The sequence below is a fragment of the Chelon labrosus genome, assembly GCF_963514085.1.
Source record: "Chelon labrosus genome assembly, chromosome: 1".
In the NCBI taxonomy this organism is placed as follows: domain Eukaryota; kingdom Metazoa; phylum Chordata; class Actinopteri; order Mugiliformes; family Mugilidae; genus Chelon; species Chelon labrosus.
The window spans coordinates 15,205,879-15,233,207 of record NC_140337.1 but is presented as its reverse complement, the minus strand read 5'-3'; the positions used below and the strand labels follow the sequence as shown (position 1 = coordinate 15,233,207).

The 27,329-nt window shown below is 39.2% G+C and overlaps 2 protein-coding genes across 2 annotated transcripts; both read left to right on the top strand.

Annotated features, from left to right (window-relative positions):
* Positions 1 to 3,005: 3,005 nt before the first annotated feature.
* On the top strand, positions 3,006 to 4,346 carry LOC311491371 (serine/threonine-protein kinase/endoribonuclease IRE1-like; the record flags this gene model as incomplete). Its single annotated transcript, XM_084549275.1, has 3 exons — positions 3,006 to 3,762; positions 3,866 to 4,029; positions 4,109 to 4,346. 3 exons carry the CDS (start codon positions 3,006 to 3,008, stop codon positions 4,334 to 4,336), a joined length of 1,149 nt encoding a protein of 382 aa, XP_084405401.1. The 3' UTR covers positions 4,337 to 4,346.
* An 18,162-nt stretch (positions 4,347 to 22,508) lies between these two features.
* On the top strand, positions 22,509 to 26,343 carry LOC311491360 (serine/threonine-protein kinase/endoribonuclease IRE2-like; the record flags this gene model as incomplete). The annotated part of the gene is made up of 4 exons (XM_084549265.1): positions 22,509 to 23,097; positions 23,202 to 23,365; positions 23,445 to 23,668; positions 26,124 to 26,343. 4 exons carry the CDS (start codon positions 22,509 to 22,511, stop codon positions 26,341 to 26,343), a joined length of 1,197 nt encoding a protein of 398 aa, XP_084405391.1.
* Between the last annotated feature and the right edge of the window lie 986 nt (positions 26,344 to 27,329).

Genomic DNA, 27,329 nt, shown 5'->3' with positions numbered 1-27,329 from the left:
TGAGCTCTTCATCAGGATTATGCAGCACCATATACACCTGCCTCCTAAAGGAAACAACATGTTTCAGCAGCGGTGATTTACACCCCAGAGGAATCATCTTTATGGATGAGACCAGCCGACCATACACCCCTAACATCCCTTCAAGCACACTATCTTTAATAAATGGTGGAACATTAGAGATGATAATTTTCTTTGAGGGAGAACTAAGCGGGAGCACAACTATGTTCGTTGTGAAGAGTAATACCAGTTGCAATTACCTCCCTAGCTTTCTCAACCGTACCAATAAAAGCCACAACCGCGCCATTCATGCGCGAGGCTGATTTAACATTCTCATGACCCACCACATCACCAATCGCAAGACTACAATCCTCTACACTTGCGGAACACTGAATTTTCACACCATGCTGTCTTGTCAGGGTTTCAAACTCCATTCTTCCCGCAGAAGCCACGCTGCCAGCCGGAGCCGGTGGTTGACTCCACTAAGAGAAAAAACGCAACGACAACAGTGTCTGTAGAGTAACCAAAAGCAAAAAAAACAATCTACCAACAACACGGATAAACAACATACAAAAGATAGAAAGTTTGAAAACAGGCCAAAGAGGCCGCTTCACTCACACTCACAGGTCACTCCAGCACTCACTCCGCACATGCGCAAACGAGAGAGAGAGAGAGAGAGAGAGAGAGAGAGAGAGAGAGAGAGAGCGCTGAAGAGTAACGTAGAAAAGACAAGAAGAACATATTGACTTTTGACGACTTTCATCCTTGTTTTTAAGTCATTATTTTCATGCTTTCATAGCCGCCCAGCTTCAATATGGTGAGTTAAGTTCCTTGCAATCCTCAAACACGTAACCCAACATATATTAACTATTTTAATATGCTACATCAAATGTTATTTCATCATATTCCTACTACACATTTCATTTTTCGAAATGTGCATAACTTCATAGCTTTTTAATCTAGTGTTGCCTTGAAGTTTGTACCTTAGAGCTGTTTACCTGTTTGAATGAGGAAGTGCAAATAAAAGGTGTAAAAGGTGAGGGCGAGGTGTGGTACTCTTTGTGTGGCAAGTTATATCTAAAATGTTAAATTATTTGTAGTCCCGCTACTTGTTCTCTCGACTTTAAGTTCTCAGTCGGCTTTTCTCAACAAACAGCAATGCCGTTAAATAGAATAGCTTTTTTTTTATTAATATTTTTTTTGTTTTTTTACACGACTTGTTTAGCTGAATGAATTTCCGCTGTGTTTGTGCTCCTCCTTATCGGTCCGCGTTCAGGCAATATGATTGGATTTACGTCAGAATAAACGTTACTTCCTGAAAATGTCCTTAATGTAATTGTAGTCTTTTGGACGGCGACAAACTACAAACTGAAAGGTAACGTCAGGAACACAGTTATGTAGAAAACCAAACGAAACGAAAATCTAATTGATAAAATGATAAATATGTATTATTAAAGGCAATTAAGCCCACTCTGTAACACTAGTTCATGATTTATTGTTGAAAACGCATGGTTTAATGTAAAGTTACTGCACTCCGAACAGCCATAATATTATGACCACTTGCGGCCATCATCAGTAGCAGAGGCAAAGCAGATGATATCGATGCCTTCAATTTGAATCTAACATAAGCTGGCAGCAAATAGAATTTAATAAGGGCCTCAGAAATTATTTAGATATTGTTATTGAAAATTAAACAGAATGTACCTTCAAGGTTCAATTCTTAGATTTAAAGATGACAAATAAATCCATCATCACAATTATAATAACAGGACTTTGTTTCTTCTCAGGTAATCTGAAACAGAGAAATGAATATCATCACACAGTTCCAACTGACAGTGCCCCAAGTGACAGAAACACATCCAGTAATACAGTGTGTAATTAAAGACAACCTCAAGAAGCTCAAGAAATTACTGAAGAACAACAATGTTAATGATCTTTACCCCTGCAAAGAGTGGGATGATTGTTTCACTCCACTGACTGCTGCAGTTGTAAGTCACAACTATGACATTTTTATGTACCTTCTGCGTCAGGGTGCAGACCCAGATAGTCATTCTCAGAAAGGCTTTAAACCTTTGCATTATGTCTCACTGTCCAATTCACCACTTGTCTTTGTGGAGAAACTGCTTGAAGCTAAAGCTAATGTAAATGGATGGAATGCCATAGAATCCCATCCACTTCCCATGGAAGTATTCGTCACACCACTGCAAACTGCTGCCCTCAACGACAGGGAAGATGTCATGAAAGTGCTTCTCTCTGCTGGTGCCTTGGTAACACTGGTACCTATAAGTCACCCTGATCATTTGATCCACAGCAGGAAAATAGCTCAGATGATTCATAACTTGGCATCCAAAGGAGATAAATTATGCTCCAAATGCAAATATTTTGTCAATTTGGAAATCGATGTGCGATCAGAACCACCTGAAGAAGTGTTAAGAAAATTTAACAGTGACATGCTACGAGAGGATCCTCAGAACCATCTGACCATGATTGAAATGCTCTTCACTGTTACTGGGCGGGTTAAAGAAAAATACAGCCAGGGAAGTATTAAATGGTTAAAGGACACAAAGAATGTGAATACCTACATTGCAGGTACAGTCAGTAGATTCCCAAAGATCCCTAAGACACATGTGAAAAGGGTAATTGACAGTTTACATGCAGTTTTCTGCACAATGGAAGACATACCAAATGAGCAAGCACAAGCTATTATTCCCCATCTCCTAGCAGACCTTTCCCAGCCAACGACCACAGATTTTTTGTTAGCTGTTTTACAAACATTGTACGTCATAACACAGAAAACAAAAGACAGAACTGGCTGGGATTCCAACTTTACGAAGAACTTGTGCAAATCAGTTGCTCCTTTTGTAAAAGACCCACATCCATCTGACATTAAAGTCTACACATATGGCATTTTTGCCAACTTGCTCTCAGTTGAGCATGTGGCTAACATTTTTTCATCAGTGGGAATCACTTCAGTGCCCGAGGACATACTGACATCGGCTGACATGAAAATGAATGACAAACTGAAAGAAGTGCTCAGACTTCTGAAAAATTACTTCAGCAATCCCAACTCAGAAAGTGATGGCATTCCAGCCTTACCCGAATCCAGTAAAAAGAAGAAAAGGAAGAAGAAGAAGAAAAACAAGGAAAAGTCAGACCAGCAAGAAGACCCATGTAATGATGTTTCCAGTTCAACTGATCCAACAACAACCGTTCCTGTTGTGGAATCGGCTTCAAATGTAAAGCCATTCCACATCAACACCACTGAATCATCAGGAAAGCGACGATGGGTACAAGTTAGCAAGAGGTGGAAGGAAAAACTAGAGAAGCTTGTTGCCACAGATGAAAGTAAAGTAACCAGAATTAGGAGTCTCATTTATGTGAAAGATGCAGAATTCCGCATCGCAAAGGGAAGCGATGGTACTGAAGTCTTCTTGGGACTGAGAGACGATGGAACAGAAGTTGCAATTAAGAGAATGTATAAAAGCAACTACGAGGTCCTGAAGAACGAGGAAGGAATTCTACGACTTCCAGAACTTGACGATCCATCTATTGTACGATACGTTGATGCTGCAGAGGATGAGAACTTTGGATATCTTGGTCTTAAACTCTGTGAATACACCTTGGAAGAATATATCAAAATGAATAATGTGAATCATGTGCTGATGATAAAGGAACTTATCAAACAAGTTCTTGACAGTTTGAGAGTGCTTCATCAAACTCCTCAAATTCTCCACAGAGATCTGAAGCCGCAGAATGTTTTGATTGGTAAGTATTTAAAACTTAAATTCCCCAAAAGCATCAGGATTTTATTCTGTAATGACCATAACCATCATTGTTTCATGTTTTTTTCTACATAATTGTCTTGCAGATGTTAACGGGAAGGCAAGATTAGCTGATTTTGGCATAAGCAGACGGTTACCTAAAGGCCAAACTACTTTGCGTACCGCCAGTGCAGGAACAAAATGCTGGATGGCCAGTGAGACTTTACAAGATGAAGCCAACATACCATACAAGTCAAACACTGATGTACAGGTTTGTTTTCTGCATCACAAAAACAACTGATTTGGTGACAAAATACCTATACTAATAGAATGATGTGTTAATTTTTAAGGTGGCAGGAATGTTGATTTATTACATCCTCTCTGGAGGACACCATCCATTCGGTGACAGATCCTGTGAGTGTGAGTACAATATTTATACTGGGAAGTACTCTCTGGATCATGTTCAAGATGTGGTGGCAAAGGACCTCATCGAGTTGATGATCAATATAAATCCAAAGATGAGACCAAAGGTGGAAGAATGCCTGAGCCATCCTTTCTTCTGGAGTGATGACAAGTAAGTAAGAAACGTTGACTGACTTACAGATTGTTTTTTATACTGTTGGAATACAATCTGATGTTCTGGTTTCACTTTGACTCTGGACAGAGCTTCTGATATAATGTCATCCAGGACCAACCGGGCACACTATTTTTCACAACTTTCGTTACACTCTTGTTCTTTTAAGGCGAGTTGAATACTTGAAAAAGATTGGTAACAGGAAGGAGGCGGCAACCTGCCGAAAGGCTGATCAGGAACTCATTACCTCTCTAGAAAACTGTGCTGGGAAAGGATCCTACACACAGTGGAAAGAAAAGGTAACGTTGCGTTATAACAGCTTTAAAGTTAAATTTTTCCAAATTGAATTTCAGTTGGGGGTTTTTTGCCAACAGTGTTTTATCCCTTTTTTTATGTTTTTTTTTTTTTTTCAGTTTCCTCAAGAGCTCATTCAGAAGATGGATGGCAAAAACAAAGTTTACCCTGAAAACACATTGGGGTTACTGCGCTTCATACGCAACCTCCATGAGCACTAGTAAGTTAAATTATACATAACCAAAATTATGCTTTATCTAAAGAGTCATGCTGACTTATTACATAGTACTGAAAAAAACAGACAAAATTATAAGTCCTAAAAGCAGGTTGGTTCTGGAAAAGTCTTCTTTGCAATATCCCCTAGGCATGATGCATAGGTATAAGCAGTGGCGGGCCTTAGATTTTCCACCGGGGCCTTCAAAGCCCTCCAACCTTATTCAAAACACCTCTTAATAGTATCTCATATACTGATACAAGAGTACCAAGAGTAGCGCTCATAGTTGCTGAACTGAAAATGGCGGGCACACCTACTTTTCCAAGCTGGGTCAGGCTAGCTAGTTTCAATTTTGGGCGGCCTTTCCTCACAATATCCAGCTTTTCTTCCAAAGTCTGCTGAGAAAATGTCTTTCTAAGAAGATCTGCAACCAAGTCAATAGCACCTTTTCCTTCCGCCATCGTGGGCTTAACCCTCGTGCTACCTTTGGGGTCTCTGGGACCCCAAGCGAATGGACAGACGGATAGAGATCATGCAAGAGGGTAGCACGAGGTTTATGAAATAGCTATCAAAACATTAACGGAGATGATTTAGTTGTGGGGGCATGATGCATAGGTAAAAGCAGTGGCGGGCCTTGCATTTTCCCCCGAGGCTTTCAATGCCCTCTGACCTTCAATGCCCTCTTAATAGTAACTCATATATCGAGTTGAATGCCATTACTAGTTGCTGACCTGAAAATGGCGGACACTATTTTTTACTCAAGGCAAAACCAAGCGAGCAGCTGCAGTAAAGACCAAGCAAAATGTCACAAAGGAGTAAATCCATTCTAAGTTGCTGTGCAAAGCAGAGGTGTGACAGAGACTCTGTAATAACATTTTCCTTCTTGTTCACAGTGCTGAGGATGCTGCCCAAGTTAATGTAGTGGCTTTATTTCCCGATCTCTTTGGATGTATTTACAAGTTTGCTAAGACCCGAAACTGGAATTCAGAGGTGCCGCTGAAGGGGATGTTTCGAAGAGAAGACGTCAACACAATGTCTGTGAGACTGTCCACAAACACTGAGGAGCAAGTGGGTGTCCCAGTCCAAGAGTCTCAACCTAGTGACTTTAAGTGAAACTGATTCTATAGTTGCTTATAAGCAATCAGAGGGGAAACCACACACACATGCAATCATTTCTGATGTAAAAAGTAGTAGCACAGATGTTTTTACATACTTGTTCTTTTTCCCTTCTGTCAATTGTTTGCATATGTTGTTTTTTGATAACTATTTTCTTATCGCTGATATCTGTCAGATTTAATACTTTTGAACATTGTTTAAAATGATTTTTTTTGCTACATTTATCTGATGTATTGTATTTGCTTGTTTATTCTTAAATTATTCATTACAAGGTGTAATAACAAACACCATACTGCACTCTCACTCCTCTACCGTGGGTTACCATGTACTGCAGTTTAAATTATAATCCTGTTCACAGAGTGACGCATCAATTTTACCAAAAAAATATTCTGAAACTGGCAATACCTCTTTATGCTTTGACTGTGTGTTTAGTTCTTACTGCTGAAATCATTTAACAGCTACAGTTTATGGCAGTAGGATTTGTTTTATTTTTTCAGTAATATAAGAGGAACAAAATTATGGTTAAGGTAAAATAAAATCCTACGTTGAGTTAACTCACAAATAATGCTGGGACATGCCTTTTATCAGTATTGTTATTTTAGTTTCTTGAGTTGTTCTTGACTATGTCTTTGGACTTGATCCATTAACTGCCATAGCGTGTCGTAAAATTGTGAATGAAATTTTTTTGTTTTTGTTAAAATGCTATTCATATGCTAATCTTCAGTCACTTTTTTTTCTCTGTTCAGTGAATCGTATTGCAACTATCTAAATAAATCTATAATTGATTGAAAAGTGTGTTTCTTCTTCTTCTTTTTGGAGATTTTAACCGTCACATATACACCGATCAGTCGAGAGGCTTTTTTTAAACATTTTTTGGTACAGTCCTTCATTCTGTTCTTTGAAAATACTGAATGTTGACTACAAAAGATGTACAAAAGCAAAAGACTGCAAATCCACTACCTGTTCTGAACTGATCTTTGCACTTAGAAAAATCAACCGTTACTGCAGCTTGCAAGAGCATGACATTAAAGGAAAACTACCATTTTTTTACAACCTGGACCTTATTTCTGGCATAACATACAATCGTTTACTCACCCATATAACTTTTGTGTAATTTGTATTCCTTCGGGAGATAATTAGATCAGCGTATATCCATATAGTGGGAGTGACTGGGGCACCGAAACGCAGCCTCTAAATAATGCATTATCTGCCAAGAAACTTGTTCATTTGACCAATATTTTATTATCATACGCTAGTTCTATTCCCCGTTGAGTTCGGAGTTACCTGTTATCATCATCCAGGGTCTGTAGATTGACCTACAGACCCTGGATGATGTCTTCTGACCTGGATGTTGTCATCTCTGAGCGCCGCGCGCACCCACAACGGTCGGCTTGTTTACAAGTAATTTGCGACTGCTTGTTTTTTACAGCATGGCTGAATATTTTTCTGAGTCTGAGGTTGTGAACGAACCCTAGTCACTCCCACTACATGGATATACGATGATCTAATTATCTCCCGAAGGAGTACAAATTACACAAAAGTTATATGGGTGAGTAAACGATCGTATTTCATGCCAGAAATAAGGTCCAGGTTGTAAAAAACAGTAGTTACCCTTTACAGGGGCTATAATACTCTAAATGTAGCATACAATTAAAATTGATACTACTTTTTATTATTATTATTATTATTACTGTTGTAATAATTGTAACACTGTGAGTGTGCCGAACTGCTGCAGGTAATGACCCCCTTCAAAGAAACCACATTATCCCTTTAAATTAACTTCGTTATGATGTTGGGAACTGGGATCTCATTGCTGCACAAATTCGCATTTTTATGTTAAAAGTAACTGAATTAAAAAGTATCTTCATTGTCAGACTGAAGTTAAAACAGGAAATCCTGATTCGATTGACTATTGTGGACAGGCCAAACAAACATCCTCTGACAAACCTTTTCTTTTTTTTTTTTTTTTTAGTGCAGAACAATAACAGTGACATAACTTGGAATTTTAGGAAATGTGATGGGAGGAGCAGAAAGAGAGAAAGACGAAATGTAACGGAAAGAAAAGACAAGAGAGCATGTTGACTTTTGTTGACTTTCATCCTTGTGTTTAAGTCATTATTTTCATGCTTTCATAGTCGCCCAGCTTCAATACGGTAAGTTAAGTTCCTATGAGCCGGGTTTTGCGAGTCACTTGACCCAAAATGGCCCGATTGCGAAAGAAAGTGTTTCCAGTACATTCACTCGAGACTTAATGAAGGATAATTACAGTTACGTGTTATTGCCATTTATCAGTTGTGATACATAGCCACTGAAAATCATAGCTCAAAATTAAGCTGTGCAAAAAAATAAGGAGGACAGGGTCATATGAAAGAATATTTTATTTTCTTATGGTCTAAAATGTATGTGGAGTGAATGCAGAGGCTATTAATTCACTCACAACGTTAAGTTTCGTTTCTCTGCCGACCGAGTGAATGGCCGTTGACTCCCTGCTCTTGGTTAAGCTGAGACTCATGAGTGGCGGATCGGACTCATGAGTGGCAAATCCTCTACAGATTCACTACTCATGAATCCCTGCTGGCTGAGTGCAGGTGCTTGCTAGTGGTCAAGTCGGGAAGTACATTTTGTGATCTCACTTGACAGAGAAGCAAAATGTACGTATGTAAGATGTTTGAATGGTGCCGTTTATTGATTATATACCAATCAAATGTGGTAGGACTCAACTGAGCCGGTTCAATAGACATCTAGATTCATGATTCTTGAGTCTTCTTTGGTGGCCGGTTCAATGAGCCGGATCCCGAATCTTTTTTCCACCACTACCGAAGAGGAAACATGGCGCCAAAAATTGGCACGCTAGCAGCGTTTGATCCCAAGAATCAGATGTGGCATGAGTATGGGATTTTGCAGCCAATGAAATTGACAACACAGACAGGCAAAAAGCTACTAAGCTAAAAGCTACAAAAAGCTACAAAAAACTAATAAGTGTCATCGGAGCATCGACCTGATGCGCAACCTTCTCAGCCCGGACAAGCCGAAAGACAAATCCTTCCAAGAGCTTGTACTTCTGATGAAAAACCACTTTGATCCCAAGCCCAGTGAAATTGTGCAAAGATACAAATTTGATTCTCGCAACCGCGAGCCCAGTGAAACAGTCATGGAATATGTGGTCAAGCTGCGTCGTTTAGCGCAGGATTGTAACAATGGCAACAGGATCGTCTGCAGAATTAATTATGACAGAATCCAGAGGCGCCTCCCGTCAGAAACAGACCTTACTTTTGACAAGGCCCTGTCACTCTCCGTATCACTGGAGACTGCAAATAAAAATGCCCAGGATCTACAGACTGCGGGGGCTACAGCAAAATGTTTCACCATAACCACAGGACAGCAGAAGGCTCGTACCTTTAAACGAGAAAGCAGAGAGTGTTACCGGTGCAAGGGGACCAAGCACACTGAGGCAGACTGTAAGTACAAACAAGAAAAATGTCATGCCTGTGGTAAAGTGGGACACATAGCAAGAGCTTGTAGGACCAAAGCTAAACTGAACCAGAAGAAGGGATTTGCATATGAAAGCAGAGATATAGAGTATTACACTAAGTAGTACACTATTGTTCTTACAAAGTACATGAATCAGAGAATGAAAGTAAAAGTGATAGTTCAGAAAAGGATTCCTTCACCTTGAACTGCATCAAGTGTAGACAAGTGCATCAGAGCAAACTGTACAAATTAGGGCGGTGCAGTGCACCTGAGAAAAATAGACCCCTACACTGTGAACATGAAACTCAATGAGAAAGATGTGAACAGTCATGAATGAAGAGACTTTTAAAGAGACGTGGAAACACACTAACCTCCCTACTCTGAGGCCCATCAAAATAAAGCTGGAAACGTATACAGGGGATCCTGTTAAAGTGATTGGTGCCACGTTTGTCAGCGTCAGATACAAGCAGCAGAGAACGAAGCTGCCCCTCGTGGTGGTTGAAGGGGATGGCACCAGGTTGGTAGGATGAGGCTGGCTCGAAGACATATTGCTAGACTGGAGAGAAATTAAAAACAGACACAAAGCTAGACGAATGCACCAGGTCAAGACCACAGAAACCACGTTACAGCAAGTGTTGCCGTATTGTCACACAGGGTGGATGACGGCAGTGAAAGGCTCCTAGGTTTCATGTCGCGCACACTCTGAAAAGAGGTACTCTCAGCTTGACAAAGAAGGCTTAGCGATAATGTTCGGCATCAATTCCACAAATACTTGTATGGCCGAGTTTTCACTATTCACACAGACCGTAAGCCACTGGTCTCTCTTCAATGTGAAGAAGTCTATACCTCAGATGGACTCACCAAGAGTGCAAAGATGGGCTGTCACCTATGAGTACAACATCGTGTACAAGCCAGGCAAACACCATGCAAATGCTGATGTGCTCAGCAGATTGCCTCTGCCAGACTCAGCACCTGAAAAAGAGATGACTGAACAAGTGTTGGTGATGGATGAACTGGACGACACGTTAGTTGACACCACACAAATTAAACGTTGGACAGCTAAAGATGTCATCTTGTCCCAAGTCCATGGGTACGTCTTAAAGGGCCGGCCTGCATGGACGGATGCTCGCTTCAAGCCATATCAACAAAGGAAAATGGAATTGAGTGTGAGGGGTGGATGTGTGCTTGAGGGAGCCAGAGTGATTATCCCGACCAAAGGAAGAGACAAGATACTGAAGCTTCTGCACCAGACTCACATGGGCATGTCAAAGATGAAAGGCCTGGCGAGGTCGTATGTATGGTGGCCAAGTATGAATGATAACATTGATAGTGAAGTGCAGTCGTGTGAGGAGTGTCAAAAACACCACAAGTTACCACCCACCGCCCCATTACACCCCTGAGAATGGCCAGAGTCGCTGTGGTCAAGGATCCATGTGGACTATGCAGGACCTTTCCTTGGTGAGATTTTTCTGCTCATTGTGGATGCTCATTCCAAGTGGATGGACATTTACCCTGTGGAATCGCCTACATCACAGGCTACTATTGAGAAACTTCGACAGAGTTTCAGTGTGTTTGGTCTGCCGAAAATGCTGGTGTCGGACAATAGGAGATGTTTCACCAGTGCCGAATTTGAGACTTTCATGAAGCAAAATGGCATTGATCATGTGAGGTCGGCAACTTTTCACCCTTCTTCCAACGGTCTGGCTGAGAGGGCAGTTCAGACCTTCAAGGGGGGGATGAAGAAAGTAAAAGGTGACAAACTGCAAACCAGACTTTCAAGATTTCTGTTCAGTTATTGCATAATGCCGCATGCAACAGCAGGCTTGTCACCTGCAGAGTTGATGATGTCACGGAGACTCAGATCAGCTTTTGACCTGCTCATGTCTGATGTGAAAACAAAAGTGCAGCAAAAACAACTGAAACAGAAAGCCGCTGCCTGGCATGGACGCAGGCGCCAAGGGCTGCATGCCTTCAGTGATGGATACCACACCACAACCTCAGTCATGTGAGCCACCGGAGCTGCAGCCTGCTCCAGGCGCTCGGGCTCAACTTGGCTCACCAGTTACAGTTGCGACGTTCCCAGAGAGAGAGACGCTCACCTGTGCATCTCAAGGACTTTGTCAGATGGGGCGAGACCTTTCTTGGAATCGAACAACAAGGTGCTATGATCTCAGTAAAAAAAAAAACAAAAAAAAAAAACGTTTGGTTAAATAAAAGTGTTTTATTGTTCTATGTTGATGCTTGTGTATTATTTGTGTATACTTTAGACAAGTCCAAGTTGTTAATTTAAGGGGGGAGGAGATGTGGTATCGCAGCTAATCATTCAATATGATTTACATATTTATGTTTGTACCGTTGTTACTAATTGCTGCAAGTATACACATTATTTCTAGTTTGTTTACGTTGAGTAATCAACAGTAATAAGATGTTGCAGTACCTAAGAGTCCAGCAGAGGGCGTACTAAGACTTTTATAGAGGTCAAGTTCCTTGTTAAGCAGGTAGAAGAAGTTCTTCATTCCTGAAGATCTGAAGATGCTACAGTCCTTGTCTCTCCAAAGTAATTTTCTTCCTTGTGTTTCCTCAGTAAATGCTCATTCTGCATCCCCACTTGATCTCTGCTAATTAGACAGTTAAAGGGGCTATAATACTCTAAATATAGCATACAATTAAAACTGATACTACTTTTTATTATTATTACTGTTGTAATAATTGTAACATTGTGAGCATGCCAAACTCCATCTGCTGCAGATAATGACCACCTTCAAAGAAACCAAACTATCCCTTTAAATTAACTTTGTTATGATGAAGGACCTCAATGATCTCATTGCTGCACAAATTTGTATTTTTATGTTAAAAATAACTATATTAAAAATTATCTTCACTGTCAGATTGAAGTTATACCAGGAAATAGTTGATTAGATTGGCTATTGTGGACAGGCCAAACAAACAAAGCAAACAATAACCCTCTGCCAAACCTTTTTTAGTGCAGTGCAATAACAGTAATATAATGATGGGAGGAGCACAGAGAGAAAGACAGAGAAAGACGGAGAGAGACAGAGAGACAAAGAGTAACGGAAAGAAAAGACAAGAAGAACATGCTGACTTGACGACTTTCATCTTTGTGTTTAAGTCATTATTTTCTTGCTTTCATAGCCGCCCAGCTTCAATACGGTAAGTTAAGTTCCTTGCAATCCTCAAACATGTAGCCAAACATAATTTACTATTTTAATATGGTACATCAAATGTTATTTCATCCTATTCCTACCACACATTTCTTTTTTGGAAATTTGCATAACTTCCTAACTTTTTAATCTAGTGAGTGTTGCTGTGAAGTTTGTACCTTAGAGCTGTGCAAATAAAAGGTGTAAAAGGTGAGGGCAAGGTGTGGTACTCTCTGTGTGGCAAGTTATATCTAAAATTTTTCTTTTAGCCTAAAAAAAATTATTTTTTAAATCTCCAACTTGTTTGGCTGAAAGAGTTTCCACTGTGGTTGTGCTTCTCCTTATCGTTCCGCGTTCAGGCTTTATTTATTGATTGGCTTTATGAATTCCCACCAGAATGAACAAACGTTGCTTCCTGAAAATGTCCTTAATGTGATTGTAGTCTTTCGGACAGCGACAAACTACAGACTGAAAGGTGACATCAGGAACACAGTTATGAAATGTAGAAAACGAAACGTATTGATAAAATGATAAACATGTATTACTAAAGCCAATTAAGCCCACTCTGTGACACTAGTTCATGATTTATTATTGAACTAACAGGTTAGTAGAATTAACACTCTTCTCTTTACGGTTTATGTAAACATACTGTGTATGTATACTCCGAACAGCCATACCATTATGACCACCTCTGGTCATCATCACTAGCAGAGGCAAAGCAGGCAACTGCTTGGGGCTTCCTGATATTGGTGGCTTTAGTTTGAATCTAACACTTATTGGACAGACAACCACACACACTCACACCTACGGCCAATATAGAATCACCAATTAACCTAAGGAACATGTCTTTGGATGGTGGGAGGAAGCTGGAGTACCTGGAGAGAACCCAAGCAGACACAGGGAGAACATGCAAACTGAACACAGAAAGGCCCAGTCGGCCCATGGATTCGAACCTGGAACCGTTCTTGCTGTGAGGCATCAGTGATCACAATTATAATAACAGGACTTTGTTTCTTCTCAGGTAATCTGAAGCAGAGAAATGAATATCATCACGCAGTTGCAACTGACAGTGCCCCAAGTGACAGAAACACATCCGGTAATACAGTGTGCAATTAACGACAACCTCAAGAAACTCAAGAAATTACTGAAGGAAAACAATGTTAATGATCTTTACCACTGCAAAGAGTGGGGGGATTGTTTCACTCCACTGACTGCTGCAGTTGTAAGTCACAACTATGACATTTTTATGTACCTACTGCGTCAGGGTGCAGACCCAGATATTCGATCCCAAGGAGGCCTTAAACCTTTGCATTATGTCTCGCTGTCCAAAGCACCAGTTGTCTTTGCGGAGATACTGCTTGAAGCTAAAGCTAATGTAAATGGATGGAATACCATGGAATTCCATCCACTTCCCATGAAAGTATTCGCCACACCACTGCAAACTGCTGCCCTCAACGACAGGGAAGATGTCATGAAAGTGCTTCTCTCTGCTGGTGCATTGGTAACACTACTACCAATAACTTTCCCTGATCATTTGATCCACAGCAGGAAAATAGCTCAGATGATTCATAACTTGGCATCCAAAGGAGATGTTTAACAGTGACATGCTACGAGAGGATCCTCAGAACCATATGACCATGATTGAATTGCTCTTCACTGTTACTGGGCGGGTTGAAGAAAAATACAGTCAGGGAAGTATTAAATGGTTAAAGGACACAGAGAATGTGAATACCTACATTGCAGGTGCAGTAGGTAGATTCCCAAAGATCCCTAAGACACATGTGAAAAGGGTAATTGACAGTTTACATGCAGTTTTCTGCACAATGGAAGACATACCAAATGAGCAAGCACAAGCTATTATTCCCCATCTCCTAGCAGACCTTTCCCAGCCAACGACCACTGATTTTTTGGTAGCTGTTTTACAAACATTGTACGTCATAACACAGAAAACAAAAGGCAGAATTGACTGGGATTCCAATTTTACAAAGAACTTGTGCAAATCAGTTGCTCCTTTTGTAAAAGACCTGCATCCATCTGACATTAAAGTCTACACATATGGCATTTTTGCCAACTTGCTCTCAGTTGAGCATGTGGCTAACATTTTTACGTCAGTGGGAATCACTTCAGTGCCCGAGGACATACTGACATCGGCTGACATGAAAATGAATGACAAGCTGAAAGAAGTGCTCAGACGTTTGAAAAATTACTTCAGCAATCCCAACTCAGAAAATGAGGGCATTCCAGCCTTACCCGAATCCAGTAAAAAGAAGAAAAGGAAGAAGAAGAAGAAGAAAAACAAGGAAAAGTCAGACAGGCAAGAAGACCCATGTAATGATGTTTCCAATTTAACTGATCCAACAACAACCGTTCCTGTTGTGGTGTCAGCTTCAAATGTAAAGCCATTCCATGTCAACACCACCGAATCATCAGGAAAGCGACAATGGGTACCAGTTAGCAAGAGGTGGAAGGGAAAACTAGAGAAGCTTGTTGCCACAGATGAAAGCAAAGTAACCAGAATTAGGAGTCTTATTTATGTGAATGATGCAGAATTCCGCATCGCAAAGGGAAGCGATGGTACTGAAGTCTTCTTGGGACTGAGAGACGATGGAACAGAAGTTGCAATTAAGAGAATGTCTAAAAGCAACTACGAGATCCTGAAGAACGAGGAAGGAATTCTACGACTTCCAGAACTTGACCATCCATCTATTGTACGATACGTCGATGCTGCAGAGGATGAGAACTTTGGATATCTTGGTCTTCAACTCTGTGAATACACCTTGGAAGAATATATCAAAAATAATAATGTAGATCATGTGCCGATGATAAAGAAACTTATCCACCAGGTTCTTGACAGTTTGAGAGTGCTTCACTCTCAGAATCCTCAAATTCTCCATAGAGATCTGAAGCCGCAGAATGTTTTGATTGGTAAGAATTTAAAACTTCAATTCTCCAAAAGCATCAGGATTTTATTCTGTAATGACCATAACCATTATTGTTTCATGTTTTTTTTTTCTATATAATTTGTCTTGCAGATGTTAACGGGAGGGCAAGATTAGCTGATTTTGGCATAAGCAGACGGTTACCCAAAGGCCAAACTACTTTGCGTACCGCCAGTGCAGGAACAAAATGCTGGATGGCCAGCGAGACTTTACAAGATGAAGCCAACATACCATACAAGTCAAACACTGATGTACAGGTTTGTTTTCTGCCTCACAAAAACAACAGATTTGGTGACAAAATACTGATACTGATAGAATGATGTGTTTTTTAAGGTGGCAGGAATGCTGATTTATTACATCCTCTCTGGAGGACACCATCCATTCGGTGACAGATCCTGTGAGTGTGAGAACAACATTTATACTGGGACGAACTCTCTGGATCATGTGCAAGATGTGGTGGCAAAGGACCTCATCGAGGGTATGATAAGTGAAAATCCACAGATGAGACCAAAGGTGGACGAACGCCTGAGTCATCCTTTCTTCTGGAGTGATGACAAGTAAGTAAGAAACGTTGACTGACTTACAGATTGGTTTTTATACTGTTGGAATACAATCTGATGTTCTGGTTTCACTTTGACTCTGGACAGAGCTTCTGATATAATGTCATCCAGGACCAACCAGGAAACACTCTTATTCACAGCTTTCGTTACACTCTTGTTCTTTTCAGGCGAGTTGAATACTTGAAGAAGATAGGTAACAGGGATGAGGTGGCAAACTGCAGAAAGGCTGATCAGGAACTCATTACCTCTCTAGAAAAATGTGCTGTGGGTGGATCCTTCACACAGTGGAAAGAAAAGGTGACATTGCATCATAACAGTTTAAACTTCAATTTTTCCAAATGAAATTTCATTTTCTTTTTTTTTTTTTTATCAGCTGTGTTTTATGCTTTTTTTGATGTGTTTTTTTTTTTTTTTTTTTTTTTTTTCCAGTTTCCTCAAGAGCTCATTCACAAGATGGATGGCAAAAACAAAGCTTACCCTGAAAACACACTGGGGTTACTGCACTTCATACGCAACCTCCACGAGCACTAGTAAGTTAAATTATACAAAACCAAAATGATGCTTTATTTATTTAAAGGGTTGTGCCAACTTATTACATAGTACAGAAAAAACAGACAAAATTATAAGTCCTAAAAGCCAGGTCAGTTCTGGAAAAGCCTTCTTTGGAATATTCCCTAGGCATGATGCACAGGTAAAAGCAGTGGCGGGCCTTGCATTTTCCATCTAGGCCTTCAATGCTCTCCAACCTTATTCAAAACACCTCTTAATAGTAACTCATATACCGAGATGAATGGCATTACTAAGAGTACCAAGAGTAGCGCTCATAGTATTAAGGGAGATGATTTGGTTGTGCAGCTCGCAACAGATGAACATGAACCACTAGCTTGGCTTAAATGGAGCAGCTCTCCGACCCTCCAGTCAGAGGACGACAAAACGCTGACGCTACCGTAGGCCACAGAGAAGGCCTAAGAATACAAACTTGAAATGTGATGAGTTAAAGGAACAGCGTCATTACAATGTATATCAAACTTAGGCCGTCTGCAGTTTTAATTGTGAAGGCCCAGGCAGATTTCTTGGACTCCAGAAACGTGTGATGGCTGAAATATGATTGGATAAAAGCTCAAATGCAAAGTTGGAGCATGCATTTTACTTGCTCAAGGCAAAACTAAGCGAGCAGCTGCAGTAAAGACCAAGCAAAACATCACAAAGAAGTAAACCCATTCTAAGTTGCTGTGCAAAGCAGAGATGTGTGAGCTTACTACTCTGTAATAACATTTCCCTTCTTGTTCACAGTGCTGAGGATGCTGCCCAAGTTGATATAATGGCTTTATTTCCTGATCTCTTTGGATGTATTTACAAGTTTGCCAAGACCCGAAACTGGAATTCAGAGGTGCCGTTGAAGAGGATGTTTCAAAGAGAAGACATCAGCACCATGTTTATGAGACTGTCCACAAACACTGAGGAGCAACTGGGTGCCCCAGTTGTTTAAAGTTTAATACCAAAGCAAAGGGTTCAGCCATCATTTATTGTTCATACTTGTTCTTTTTCCCTTCTGTCATTTGATGACTATTTTCTTATCGCTGATAGAAGTCAAGTCTGTCAGATTTAATACTTTCGAACATGATTTAAAATTAATTATTTTTCTTTTCTTTTTTTTTTTGCTGCATTGAGCTGATGTATTTGCTTGTTTATCCTTAAATTATTCATTACAAGGTGTAATAACAAACACCATACTGCACTCTCACTCCTCTACCGTGGGTTACCATGTACTGCAGTTTGAATTATAATCTTGTTCACAGACAGACACATCAATTTTACCAAAAGAAATATTCTGAAAATGACAATACTTAAGAATGACTTCTATATGCTTTGACTGTGCGTTTAGTTCTTATTGCTGAACTCATTTAATGGTTACAGTTTATGGCTGTAGGATTTGTTTTGTTTTGTTTTTTGTTATTGTTATTTTAGTTTCTTGAGTTGTTCTCCACTATGTCTTTGGACTTGGTCCATTAACTGCCATTGCATGTCGTGAAATTGTGAATGAAATTTGTTTGTTTTTGTTAAAATGCTAGTCATTTCGAAGAAGCAAACTGATGATGAAAATTATTTTTTGTCACAAAAATCAGAATACATCTTTGCACTTGTTAAAGATGATTTAACTAGTTTGTGTCAACGGTTGCAAAGGAGTTTGGCAGATATCGTCTTGGTTGTCAAATGGTAACCTTCAGTCACTTTTTTTCTCTATTCAGTGAATCGTATTGCAACTATCTAAATAAATCTGTAAGTGATTGAAAAGTGTGTTTCGTCTCATTTTTTGAGATTTTAACTGTCACATATACACCGATCAGTCGAGAGGCTTTCTTTTTTTTTTTTTTTTTGCTTTTTGGTTTAGTCCTTCATTCTGTTCTTTGAAAATATTGAATGTTGATCAGCTACAAAAGATGTACATAAACAGAAGACTGCAGATCCACTACCAGTTCTGAACTGATTTTTGCAATTACTTAGAAAAATCAACCATTACTGCGGCTTGCAAGAGCATGACGTTAAAAGAAAAAAAAGGGTGTTTGCCAAATTCTTTTTAGAGAAACTCAACAGTCTAAAAGTGCTTCTATTCATTGAGTGAATGGCATTACAAAAAAAATATTGTTTTGAGAATACTTAATGTTACTAATCATATACTGTAAAGTTGAGTATCCATCCATTGATCATTACGATGATTGTAGCTGATTTTATTTCTTCTTTTTTTTTCTTTACCTTGCCTAAAGCTGAGGACACACTACAAGATTTTTATTTTATTTTTTTGCCAGATTTTAACCACAATTCCCAGTTGGGCAAAGTCTGCACCAGTTGGGGACAGTCGGCATGGGCAGTTGGCACAAAAATCTGTTAGTGTGTGAGGGTCACAGACCCGACACGATCTCAGTCACAGTCAGTCAAACACGTGGGACACGGGACATTGCGTCGAAAGACGACAGGAAGTAGCGGCAACAAAAGCGAACAGCAAGAGCAGGAGAGTGGTGACAAAACGAGCCTGGACCATAGAAATGGACGAGAGGTCAATCAAGTCGTGGCAGGAACATGAGTGCCTATATAATGTAGGTTGCTGTGCAGACCACAACTGACGCACTCCGCAGAGTGTGTACGAGGGTTTGATGCGTTCAGTTGGCTTTAGTAGCTATGACAAATCATGTAGTCTGTGATCCCTCATCAGGCGCAGTTGTTAAATGTGTGATCCCCAGGCTTTTAGTCGTCATGCAGTCGTCTGCTGAAGGCAGTCTCTTAGTGTGCACTCCTAGTCTTTTCAAAATCTGTAAAGACTGTGAAAATTGTGCAGTGTGTCCCCAGCTTCACACAGGACTTACTGGTGTGCGACTTATTTTAGCATGTTACATCACACAGTAACACAGAAACACAGAAAAGCAAACTCCTTCTGCTTCTCCACTTGTAGCACGCGTCTGCACGTGTCTCCAGGGTCTCGTCTTCGTCCTTCTCTCTTAACTCCAAAGTAATTTGCTTCCTCATGTTTCCTCAGTAAATGCTCATTGCTCATAGAGAGTTAAAGGGGCTATAATACTCTAAATATAGCATACAATTAAAACTGATACTATTACTTGAAGTGTTACAGTATTACATTTATTACTGCTGTAATAATTGTAACACTATGAGTGTGTCGAACTCCACCTGCTGCAGGTAATGACTACCTTCAAAGAAACCAAACTATCTTTAAATTAACTTCGTTATGATGAGGGAACTGGGATCTCATTGCTGCATAAATTAGTATTCTTATGTTTAAAATAACTGAATTAAAAAGTATCTTCACTGTCAGATTGAAGTTAAAACAGGAAATAGCTGATTAGATTGAACAGGACAGGGCAAACAATAATCCTCTGCCAAAACTTTTTTTTTAGTGCAGTCCAATAACAGAGATATAACTTGAAAGTGCAGGAAGTACTGCAATGTTGGGAGGAGCAGAGAGAGACAGAGACAGAGAAAGACAGACAGAGAGAGAGAGAGACAGAAGGGGAGACGGACAGAGAGAGAGAGAGACGAAGAGTAACGGAAAGAAAAGACAAGAAGAGCATGTTGACTTTTGACGACTTTCATCCTTGTGTTTAAGTCATTATTTTCTTGCTTTCATAGCCGCCCAGCTTCAATACGGTGAGTCAAGTTCCTTGCAATCCTCAAACACGTAACTCAACATAATTTACCATTTTAGTATGGTACATCAAATGTTATTTCATCCTGTTCCTACCACACATTTTGTTTTTCGAAATTTGCATAACTTCATAACTTTTTAATCTAGCGAGAGTTGCCTTGAAGTTTGTACCTTAGGGCTGTTTACCTGTTTGATTGAGGAAGTGCAAACTGTAAAAGGTGAGGGCAAGGTGTGGCACTCTCTGTGTGCCAAGTTATATCTAAAATGTTAAATTATTTGTAGTCCCGCAACTTGTTCTCTCGACTATTTGTGTCTAAATCAAGTTCTCAGTCGGCTTTTCTCAATAAACAGCATGTCGTAATTTTATTTATTTAATTATTTTTTTTTATTTTTTTTACATTCCCAGCTTGTTTGGTTGAAGGAGTTTCCGCTGTGTTTGTGCTACTCCTTATTGTTCCGTGTTCAGGCTTTATTCATTGATTGGCTTTATGAATTCCCGCCCAAATAAACGAAATGTCCTTCATGGAGTTGTAGTCATTAGGACAAACCACAAACTGAAAGGTAACGCCAGGAGCACAGTCATGAAATGTAGAAAACGAAATGAAATGAAAAACTAATTTATAAAATGATGAATATGTATTAAAGCCAATTAAGCCCACTCTGTAACACTAGTTCATGATTTATTGTTGAACTAAAAGGTTAGTAAAATACAAAAACGCACGGTTTATGGTTTATGTGAAGTTATTGTGTATGTATATACTCCAAACAGCCATGACATTATGACTTGGTCATCATCACGAGCAGAGGCAAAGTAGGCAACTGCTTGGGGCTTCCTGATATTGGTGCCTTCAGTTTGAATCTAACATTTGCTGGCAACAAATAAAATTTAATAAGGGCTTCTGAAATTATTTAGATATTGTTATTGAAAATTAAACAGAACGTACTTCAAGCTTTGATTCTTAGATTTAAAGATGGCAAATAACTCCATCATGATCACAATTATAATAACGGGACTTTGTTTCTTCTCAGGTAATCTGAAGCAGAGAAATGAATATCTTCAGACAGACAGCGACAGTGACAATGACAGAATTCCCCCGAGTGACAGAAACACATCCAGTAATACAGTGTGTAATTAATGACAACCTTGAGACGCTCAATGAATTACTGAAGAACAACAATGTTAATAAACTTTACCCCTGCAAAGAGTGGGGGGATTGTTTCACTCCACTGACTGCTGCAGTTGTAAGTCACAACTATGACATTTTTATGTACCTTCTGCGTCAGGATGCAGACCCAGATAGTCTTTCCCAGAACTGCTTTAAACCTTTGCATTATGTCTCAGTGTCCAAATCACCACTTGTCTTTGTCGAGAAACTGCTTGAAGCTAAAGCTAATGTAAATGGAGGGAATCCCATAGAATTCCAGCCATTTTCCATGGAAGTACTCCCCACACCACTGCAAACTGCTGCCCTCAACGACAGGGAAGATGTCATGAAAGTGCTTCTCTCTGCTGGTGCGTTGGTAACACTGCTACCTATGACTCACCCTGATCATTTGATTCTCAACAGAAAAATAGCTCCGATGATTCATAACTTGGCATCCAAAGGAGATGAGTTATGCTCCAAATGTAAATATTTTGTTGATTTGGAAATCGCTGTGCAATCAGAACCACCCGAAGAAGTGTTCAGAAAATTTAACAATGACATGCTACGAGAGCATCCTCAATTCCATTTGACCATGACTGAAATGCCCTTCACTGTTATTGGCCAGGTTAAAGAAAAATACAGCCAGGGAAGTATTAAATGGTTGAAGGAGACAAAGAATATGAAAACCTACATTGCAAGTGCAGTCAGTAGATTCCCAAAGATCCCTAAGACACATATAATGAATGCAGTTGAAAGTTTATATGCAGTTTTCTGCACAATGGAAGACATACCAAATGAGCAAGCACAAGCTATTATTCCCCATCTCGCGGAAGAACTTTGCCTGCCGGCGCAGCCAAAGTTCACCACTGATTTGAAAGCTGTTCTACAAACATTGTACGTCATCACACAGAAAACAAAAGGCAGAACTGGCTGGGATTCCATCTTTACAAAGAACTTGTGCAAATCAGTTGCTCTTATTGTAAAAGGCCCGTATCTATCTGACATTAAAGTCTACGCATATGGCATTTTTGCCAACTTGCTCTCAGTTGAGCATGTGGCTAACATTTTTACGTCAGTGGGAATCACTTCAGTGCCCGAGGACATACTGACATCGGCTGACATGAAAATTAATGACAAGCTGAAAGAAGAGCTCAGATGTCTGAAAAATTTCTTCAGGAATCCCAACTCAGAAAGTGAGGGCAATCCAGCCGAATCATCAGGAAAGCGACGACGGGTACCAGTTAGCAAGAGGTGGAAGGAAAAACTAGAGAAGCTTGATACCACAAGTAAAGTAACCAGAATTAGGAGTCTTATTTATGTGAAAGATGCAGAATTCCGCATCGCAAAGGGAAGCGATGGTACTGAAGTCTTCTTGGGACTGAGAGACGATGGAACAGAAGTTGCAATTAAGAGAATGTATAAAAGCAACTACGAGGTCCTGAAGAACGAGGAAGGAATTCTACGACTTCCAGAACTTGACCATCCATCTATTGTACGATACGTCGATGCTGCAGAGGATGAGAACTTTGGATATCTTGGTCTTCAACTCTGTGAATACACCTTGGAAGAATATATCAAAAATAATAATGTAGATCATGTGCCGATGATAAAGGAACTTATCAAACAAGTTCTTGAAAGTTTGAGAGTGCTTCACTATCAAAATCCTCAAATTCTCCACAGAGATCTGAAGCCACAGAATGTTTTGATTGGTAAGAATTTAAAACTTAAATTCTCCAAAAGCATCAGGATTTTATTCTGTAATGACCATAACCATTATTGTTTCATGTTTTTTTCTACATAATTTGTCTTGCAGATGTTAACGGGAAGGCAAGATTAGCTGATTTTGGCATAAGCAGACGGTTACTCAAAGGCCAAACTACTTTGCGTACCGCCAGTGCAGGAACAAAATGCTGGATGGCCAGCGAGACTTTACAAGATGAAGCCAACATACCATACAAGTCAAGCACTGATGTACAGGTTTGTTTTCTGCCTCACAAAAAAAATAGATTTGGTGACAAAATACCTATACTGATAGAATGATGTGTTAATTTTTAAGGTGGCAGGAATGCTGATTTATTATATCCTCTCTGGAGGACACCATCCATTCGGTGACAGATCCTATAAGTGTGAGAACAACATTTATGAGGGGAATTACTCTCTGGATCATGTTCAAGATGTGGTGGCAAAGGACCTCATCGAGGGTATGATCAATATAAATCCAAAGATGAGACCAAAGGTGGAAGAATGCCTGAGCCATCCTTTCTTCTGGAGTGGTGAAAAGTACGTTGACTGACTTACAGATTGGTTTTTATACTGTTGGAAAACAATCTGAAGTTCTGGTTTCACTTTGACTCTGGACAGAGCTTCTAACTCTTACCTAACCTCTGATATAATGTCATCCAGGACCAACCAGGAAACACTATTATTCCCTGCTTTGGTTACACTCTTGTTCTTGACTTTCACTCATACATACTGCATTGGCATTTGGAAAAATAGTCAATCAATATCATGCAGTGCCTGTTCAACACATGCTGGAATGAGTCAATTGAAGCTTGAAGAGAACTACTCATTCCAACCTGTCCTGACATACCGTAGCTTCCAAGACCATCCATGACACAATAACACAACAAAATTCATAAGGCCATGGTTTTGCACTCAGCAAAATATACTGTGGCATGTTGCTGCTGTCCTGAGGAACCTAGACAGCTACTGCTAAGTAAAGTCAAACAGAAAGTCAGCTTTTAATTTTCACTTGAAAGGTTTGAAAGCTATCATGCCGTCTGTGTTGACCAACTTCTATAGTGTGATGGTCGGTGGAGGATTTGTTTCCCATAGTGACCGTCTTCACATGTAAAACACGTCCATCGCTGCCAGTAGTTCCTCATAGGGTGCTAATTGATCTGTAACTTGAAATCTGTTGATCATTTCCGCCGAGATGTCATTAATAATGTCTGCCTCTCATGACCTGTCTGACTTGTGATGTGTCAGTAGATCAGATGAACGGTTGACGGGACACACAGAACAAACAATGATTCCTTGCTCCTATAGAGAAATAACATGCAATTATTTTTCTATTTTACATTTCATGAAGCATAATTCAAACATTTTTTCCAGGCGAGTTGAATACTTGAAAAAGATTGGTAACAGAGATGAGGTGGCAAAGTACATGAATCCTGATCAGGAACTCATTACCTGTCTAGAAAAATGTGCTGGGGATGGATCCTTCACACAGTGGAAACAAAAGGTGACATTGCATTATAACAGCTTTAACTTCAGTGTTTCCAAATTGAATTTCAGTTGTTTTCTTGTAAACTGTGTTTTATAGGTTTTTTTTTTTATGTTTTATTTTTTTTTTTTTCAGTTTCCTCAAGAGCTGGTTCAGAAGATGGATGGCAAAAAAAAACCTTACTCTGAAAACACATTGGGGTTACTACGCTTCATACGCAACCTCCACGAGCACTAGTAAGTTAAATTATACATAATCAAAATTATGCCATTTCTTTTTTTAAAGAGTCACGATGACGTATTACATAGTACAGAAAAAAAAACAGACAAAATTTTAAGTCCTAAAAGCCAGGTCAGTTCTGGAAAATCCTTCTTTGGAATATCCCCTAGTCATGATGCATAGGTATAAGCAGTGGTGGGCCTTGCATTTTCCACTTAGGCCTTCAATGCCCTACAACCTTATTCACCTTATACACCTCTTAATAGTAACTCATATACCGAGATGAATGCCATTACTAAGAGTACCAAGGGTCGCGCTCATAGTTACTGACCTGAAAGTGGCAGACACTTTTTTTACTTGATCAATTCAAAACTAAGTGAGCAGCTGCAGTAAAGACTACGCAAAACATCACAAAGGAGTAAACCCATTCTAAGTTGCTGTGCAAAGCAGAGATGTGTGATACGGTGGCCTGGAGGTGCAAATCAACATTACAAAACATAAAACACTTTTACAAATTCTGAAACAAATTTACATTTCAGAAAACAAAACTACAAGTCTTAAAACAAAATTACATTTCAGAAAACAAATTTACATTTTAGAAAACAAAATTACATCTCAGAAAACACATTTACAAGTTGCAAAACAAAATTACAATTCAGAAAACAAATTTACAAGATGCAAAACAAATTTACATTTCAGAAAACAAAATACAAGTTGTAAAACAAAATTACATTTCAGAAAAAAAATTACAAGTTGTAAAACAAAATTACATTTCAGAAAACAAATTTACAAATTGCAAAACAAATTTGAAATGTAAATTTGTTTCAGATATTGTAAAAGTGTTTTGGTCTTTGTAAAAGTGTTATGTTATTTGTCATTTTGTTTTCTGAAATGTAAATTTGTTTTGCAATTTGTAAATTTGTTTTCTGAAATGTAATTTTGTTTTACAACTTGTAATTTTTTTTTCTGAAATGTAATTTTGTTTTACAACTTGTATTTTGTTTTCTGAAATGTAAATTTGTTTTGCATCTTGTAAATTTGTTTTCTGAATTGTAATTTTGTTTTGCAACTTGTAAATGTGTTTTCTGAGATGTAATTTTGTTTTCTAAAATGTAAATTTGTTTTCTGAAATGTAATTTTGTTTTAAGACTTGTAGTTTTGTTTTCTGAAATGTAAATTTGTTTCAGAATTTGTAAAAGTGTTTTATGTTTTGTAATGTTGATTTGCACCTCCAGGCCACCGTAGTGTGAGCTTACTACTCTGTAATAACATTTCCCTTCTTGTTCACAGTGCTGAGGATGCTGCCCAAGTTGATATAACGGCTTTATTTCCCGATCTCTTTGGATGTATTTACAAGTTCGCCAAGACTCGAAACTGGAATTCAGAGGTGCCCTTGAAGGGGATGTTTCGAAGAGAAGACATCAGCACCATGTTTATGAGACTGTCCACAAACACTGAGGAGCAACTGGATGTCCCAGTCCAAGAGTCTCAACCCAGTGACTTTAAGTGAAGCTGATTCTATAGTTGCTTATAAGCAATCAGAGGGGAAACCACACACACACATGCAATCATTTCTGATGTAAAAAGTAGTAGCACAGATGTTTTTACACTGGAAAGAGGACTTAGCTCATTTTAAACATGTTTAATACCAAAGCAAAGAGTTCAGCCATCATTTATTGTTCATACTTGTTCTTTTTCCCTTCTGTCATTTGCATGTTTTTTTTTATAACTATTTTCTTATCGCTGATATCTGTCAGATTTAATACTTTTCAGAATTTTGAAAAAATGTTTTTTTTTTATTTTACTACATTTATCTGATGTATTGTATTTGCTTGTTTTTTCTTGAATTATTCATTACAAGGTGTAATAACAAACACCATACTGCACTCTCATTCCTCTACCATGGGTTACCATGTAAAATGTAAAATTATAATCCTATTCACAGAGTGACGCATCAATTTTACCAAAAACCTTTGACTGTGTGTTTAGTTCTTACTGCTGAAATCATTTAACGGATACAGTTTATGGCAGTAGGATTTGTTTTGTTTTATTTTTTCAGTAATATAAGAGGAACAATATTATGGTAAAGTATAATAAAGTTCTATGTTGAGTTAACTCACAAATAATGCTGGGACATGCCTTTTATCAGTATTGTTATTTTAGTTTCTTGAGTTGTTCTCGACTATGTCTTTGGACTTGATCCATTAACTGCCATAGCGTGTTGTAAAATTGTGAATGAAATTAGTTTGTTTTTGTTAAAATGCTATTCATTTCTCATCAGACCAAAGAATCTTATTTCTCATAGTCTGGGAGTCCTTCATGTGTTTTTTGGCAAACTCTATGCTGAGGAGAAGCTTCCGTCGGCCACTCTGCCATAAAGCCCCGACTGGTGGAGGGTTGCAGTGAAAGTTGACTTTGTGGAACTTTCTCCCATCTCCCTACTGCATCCCTGGAGCTCAGCCACAGTGATCTTTGGGTTTTTCTTTACCTCTCTCC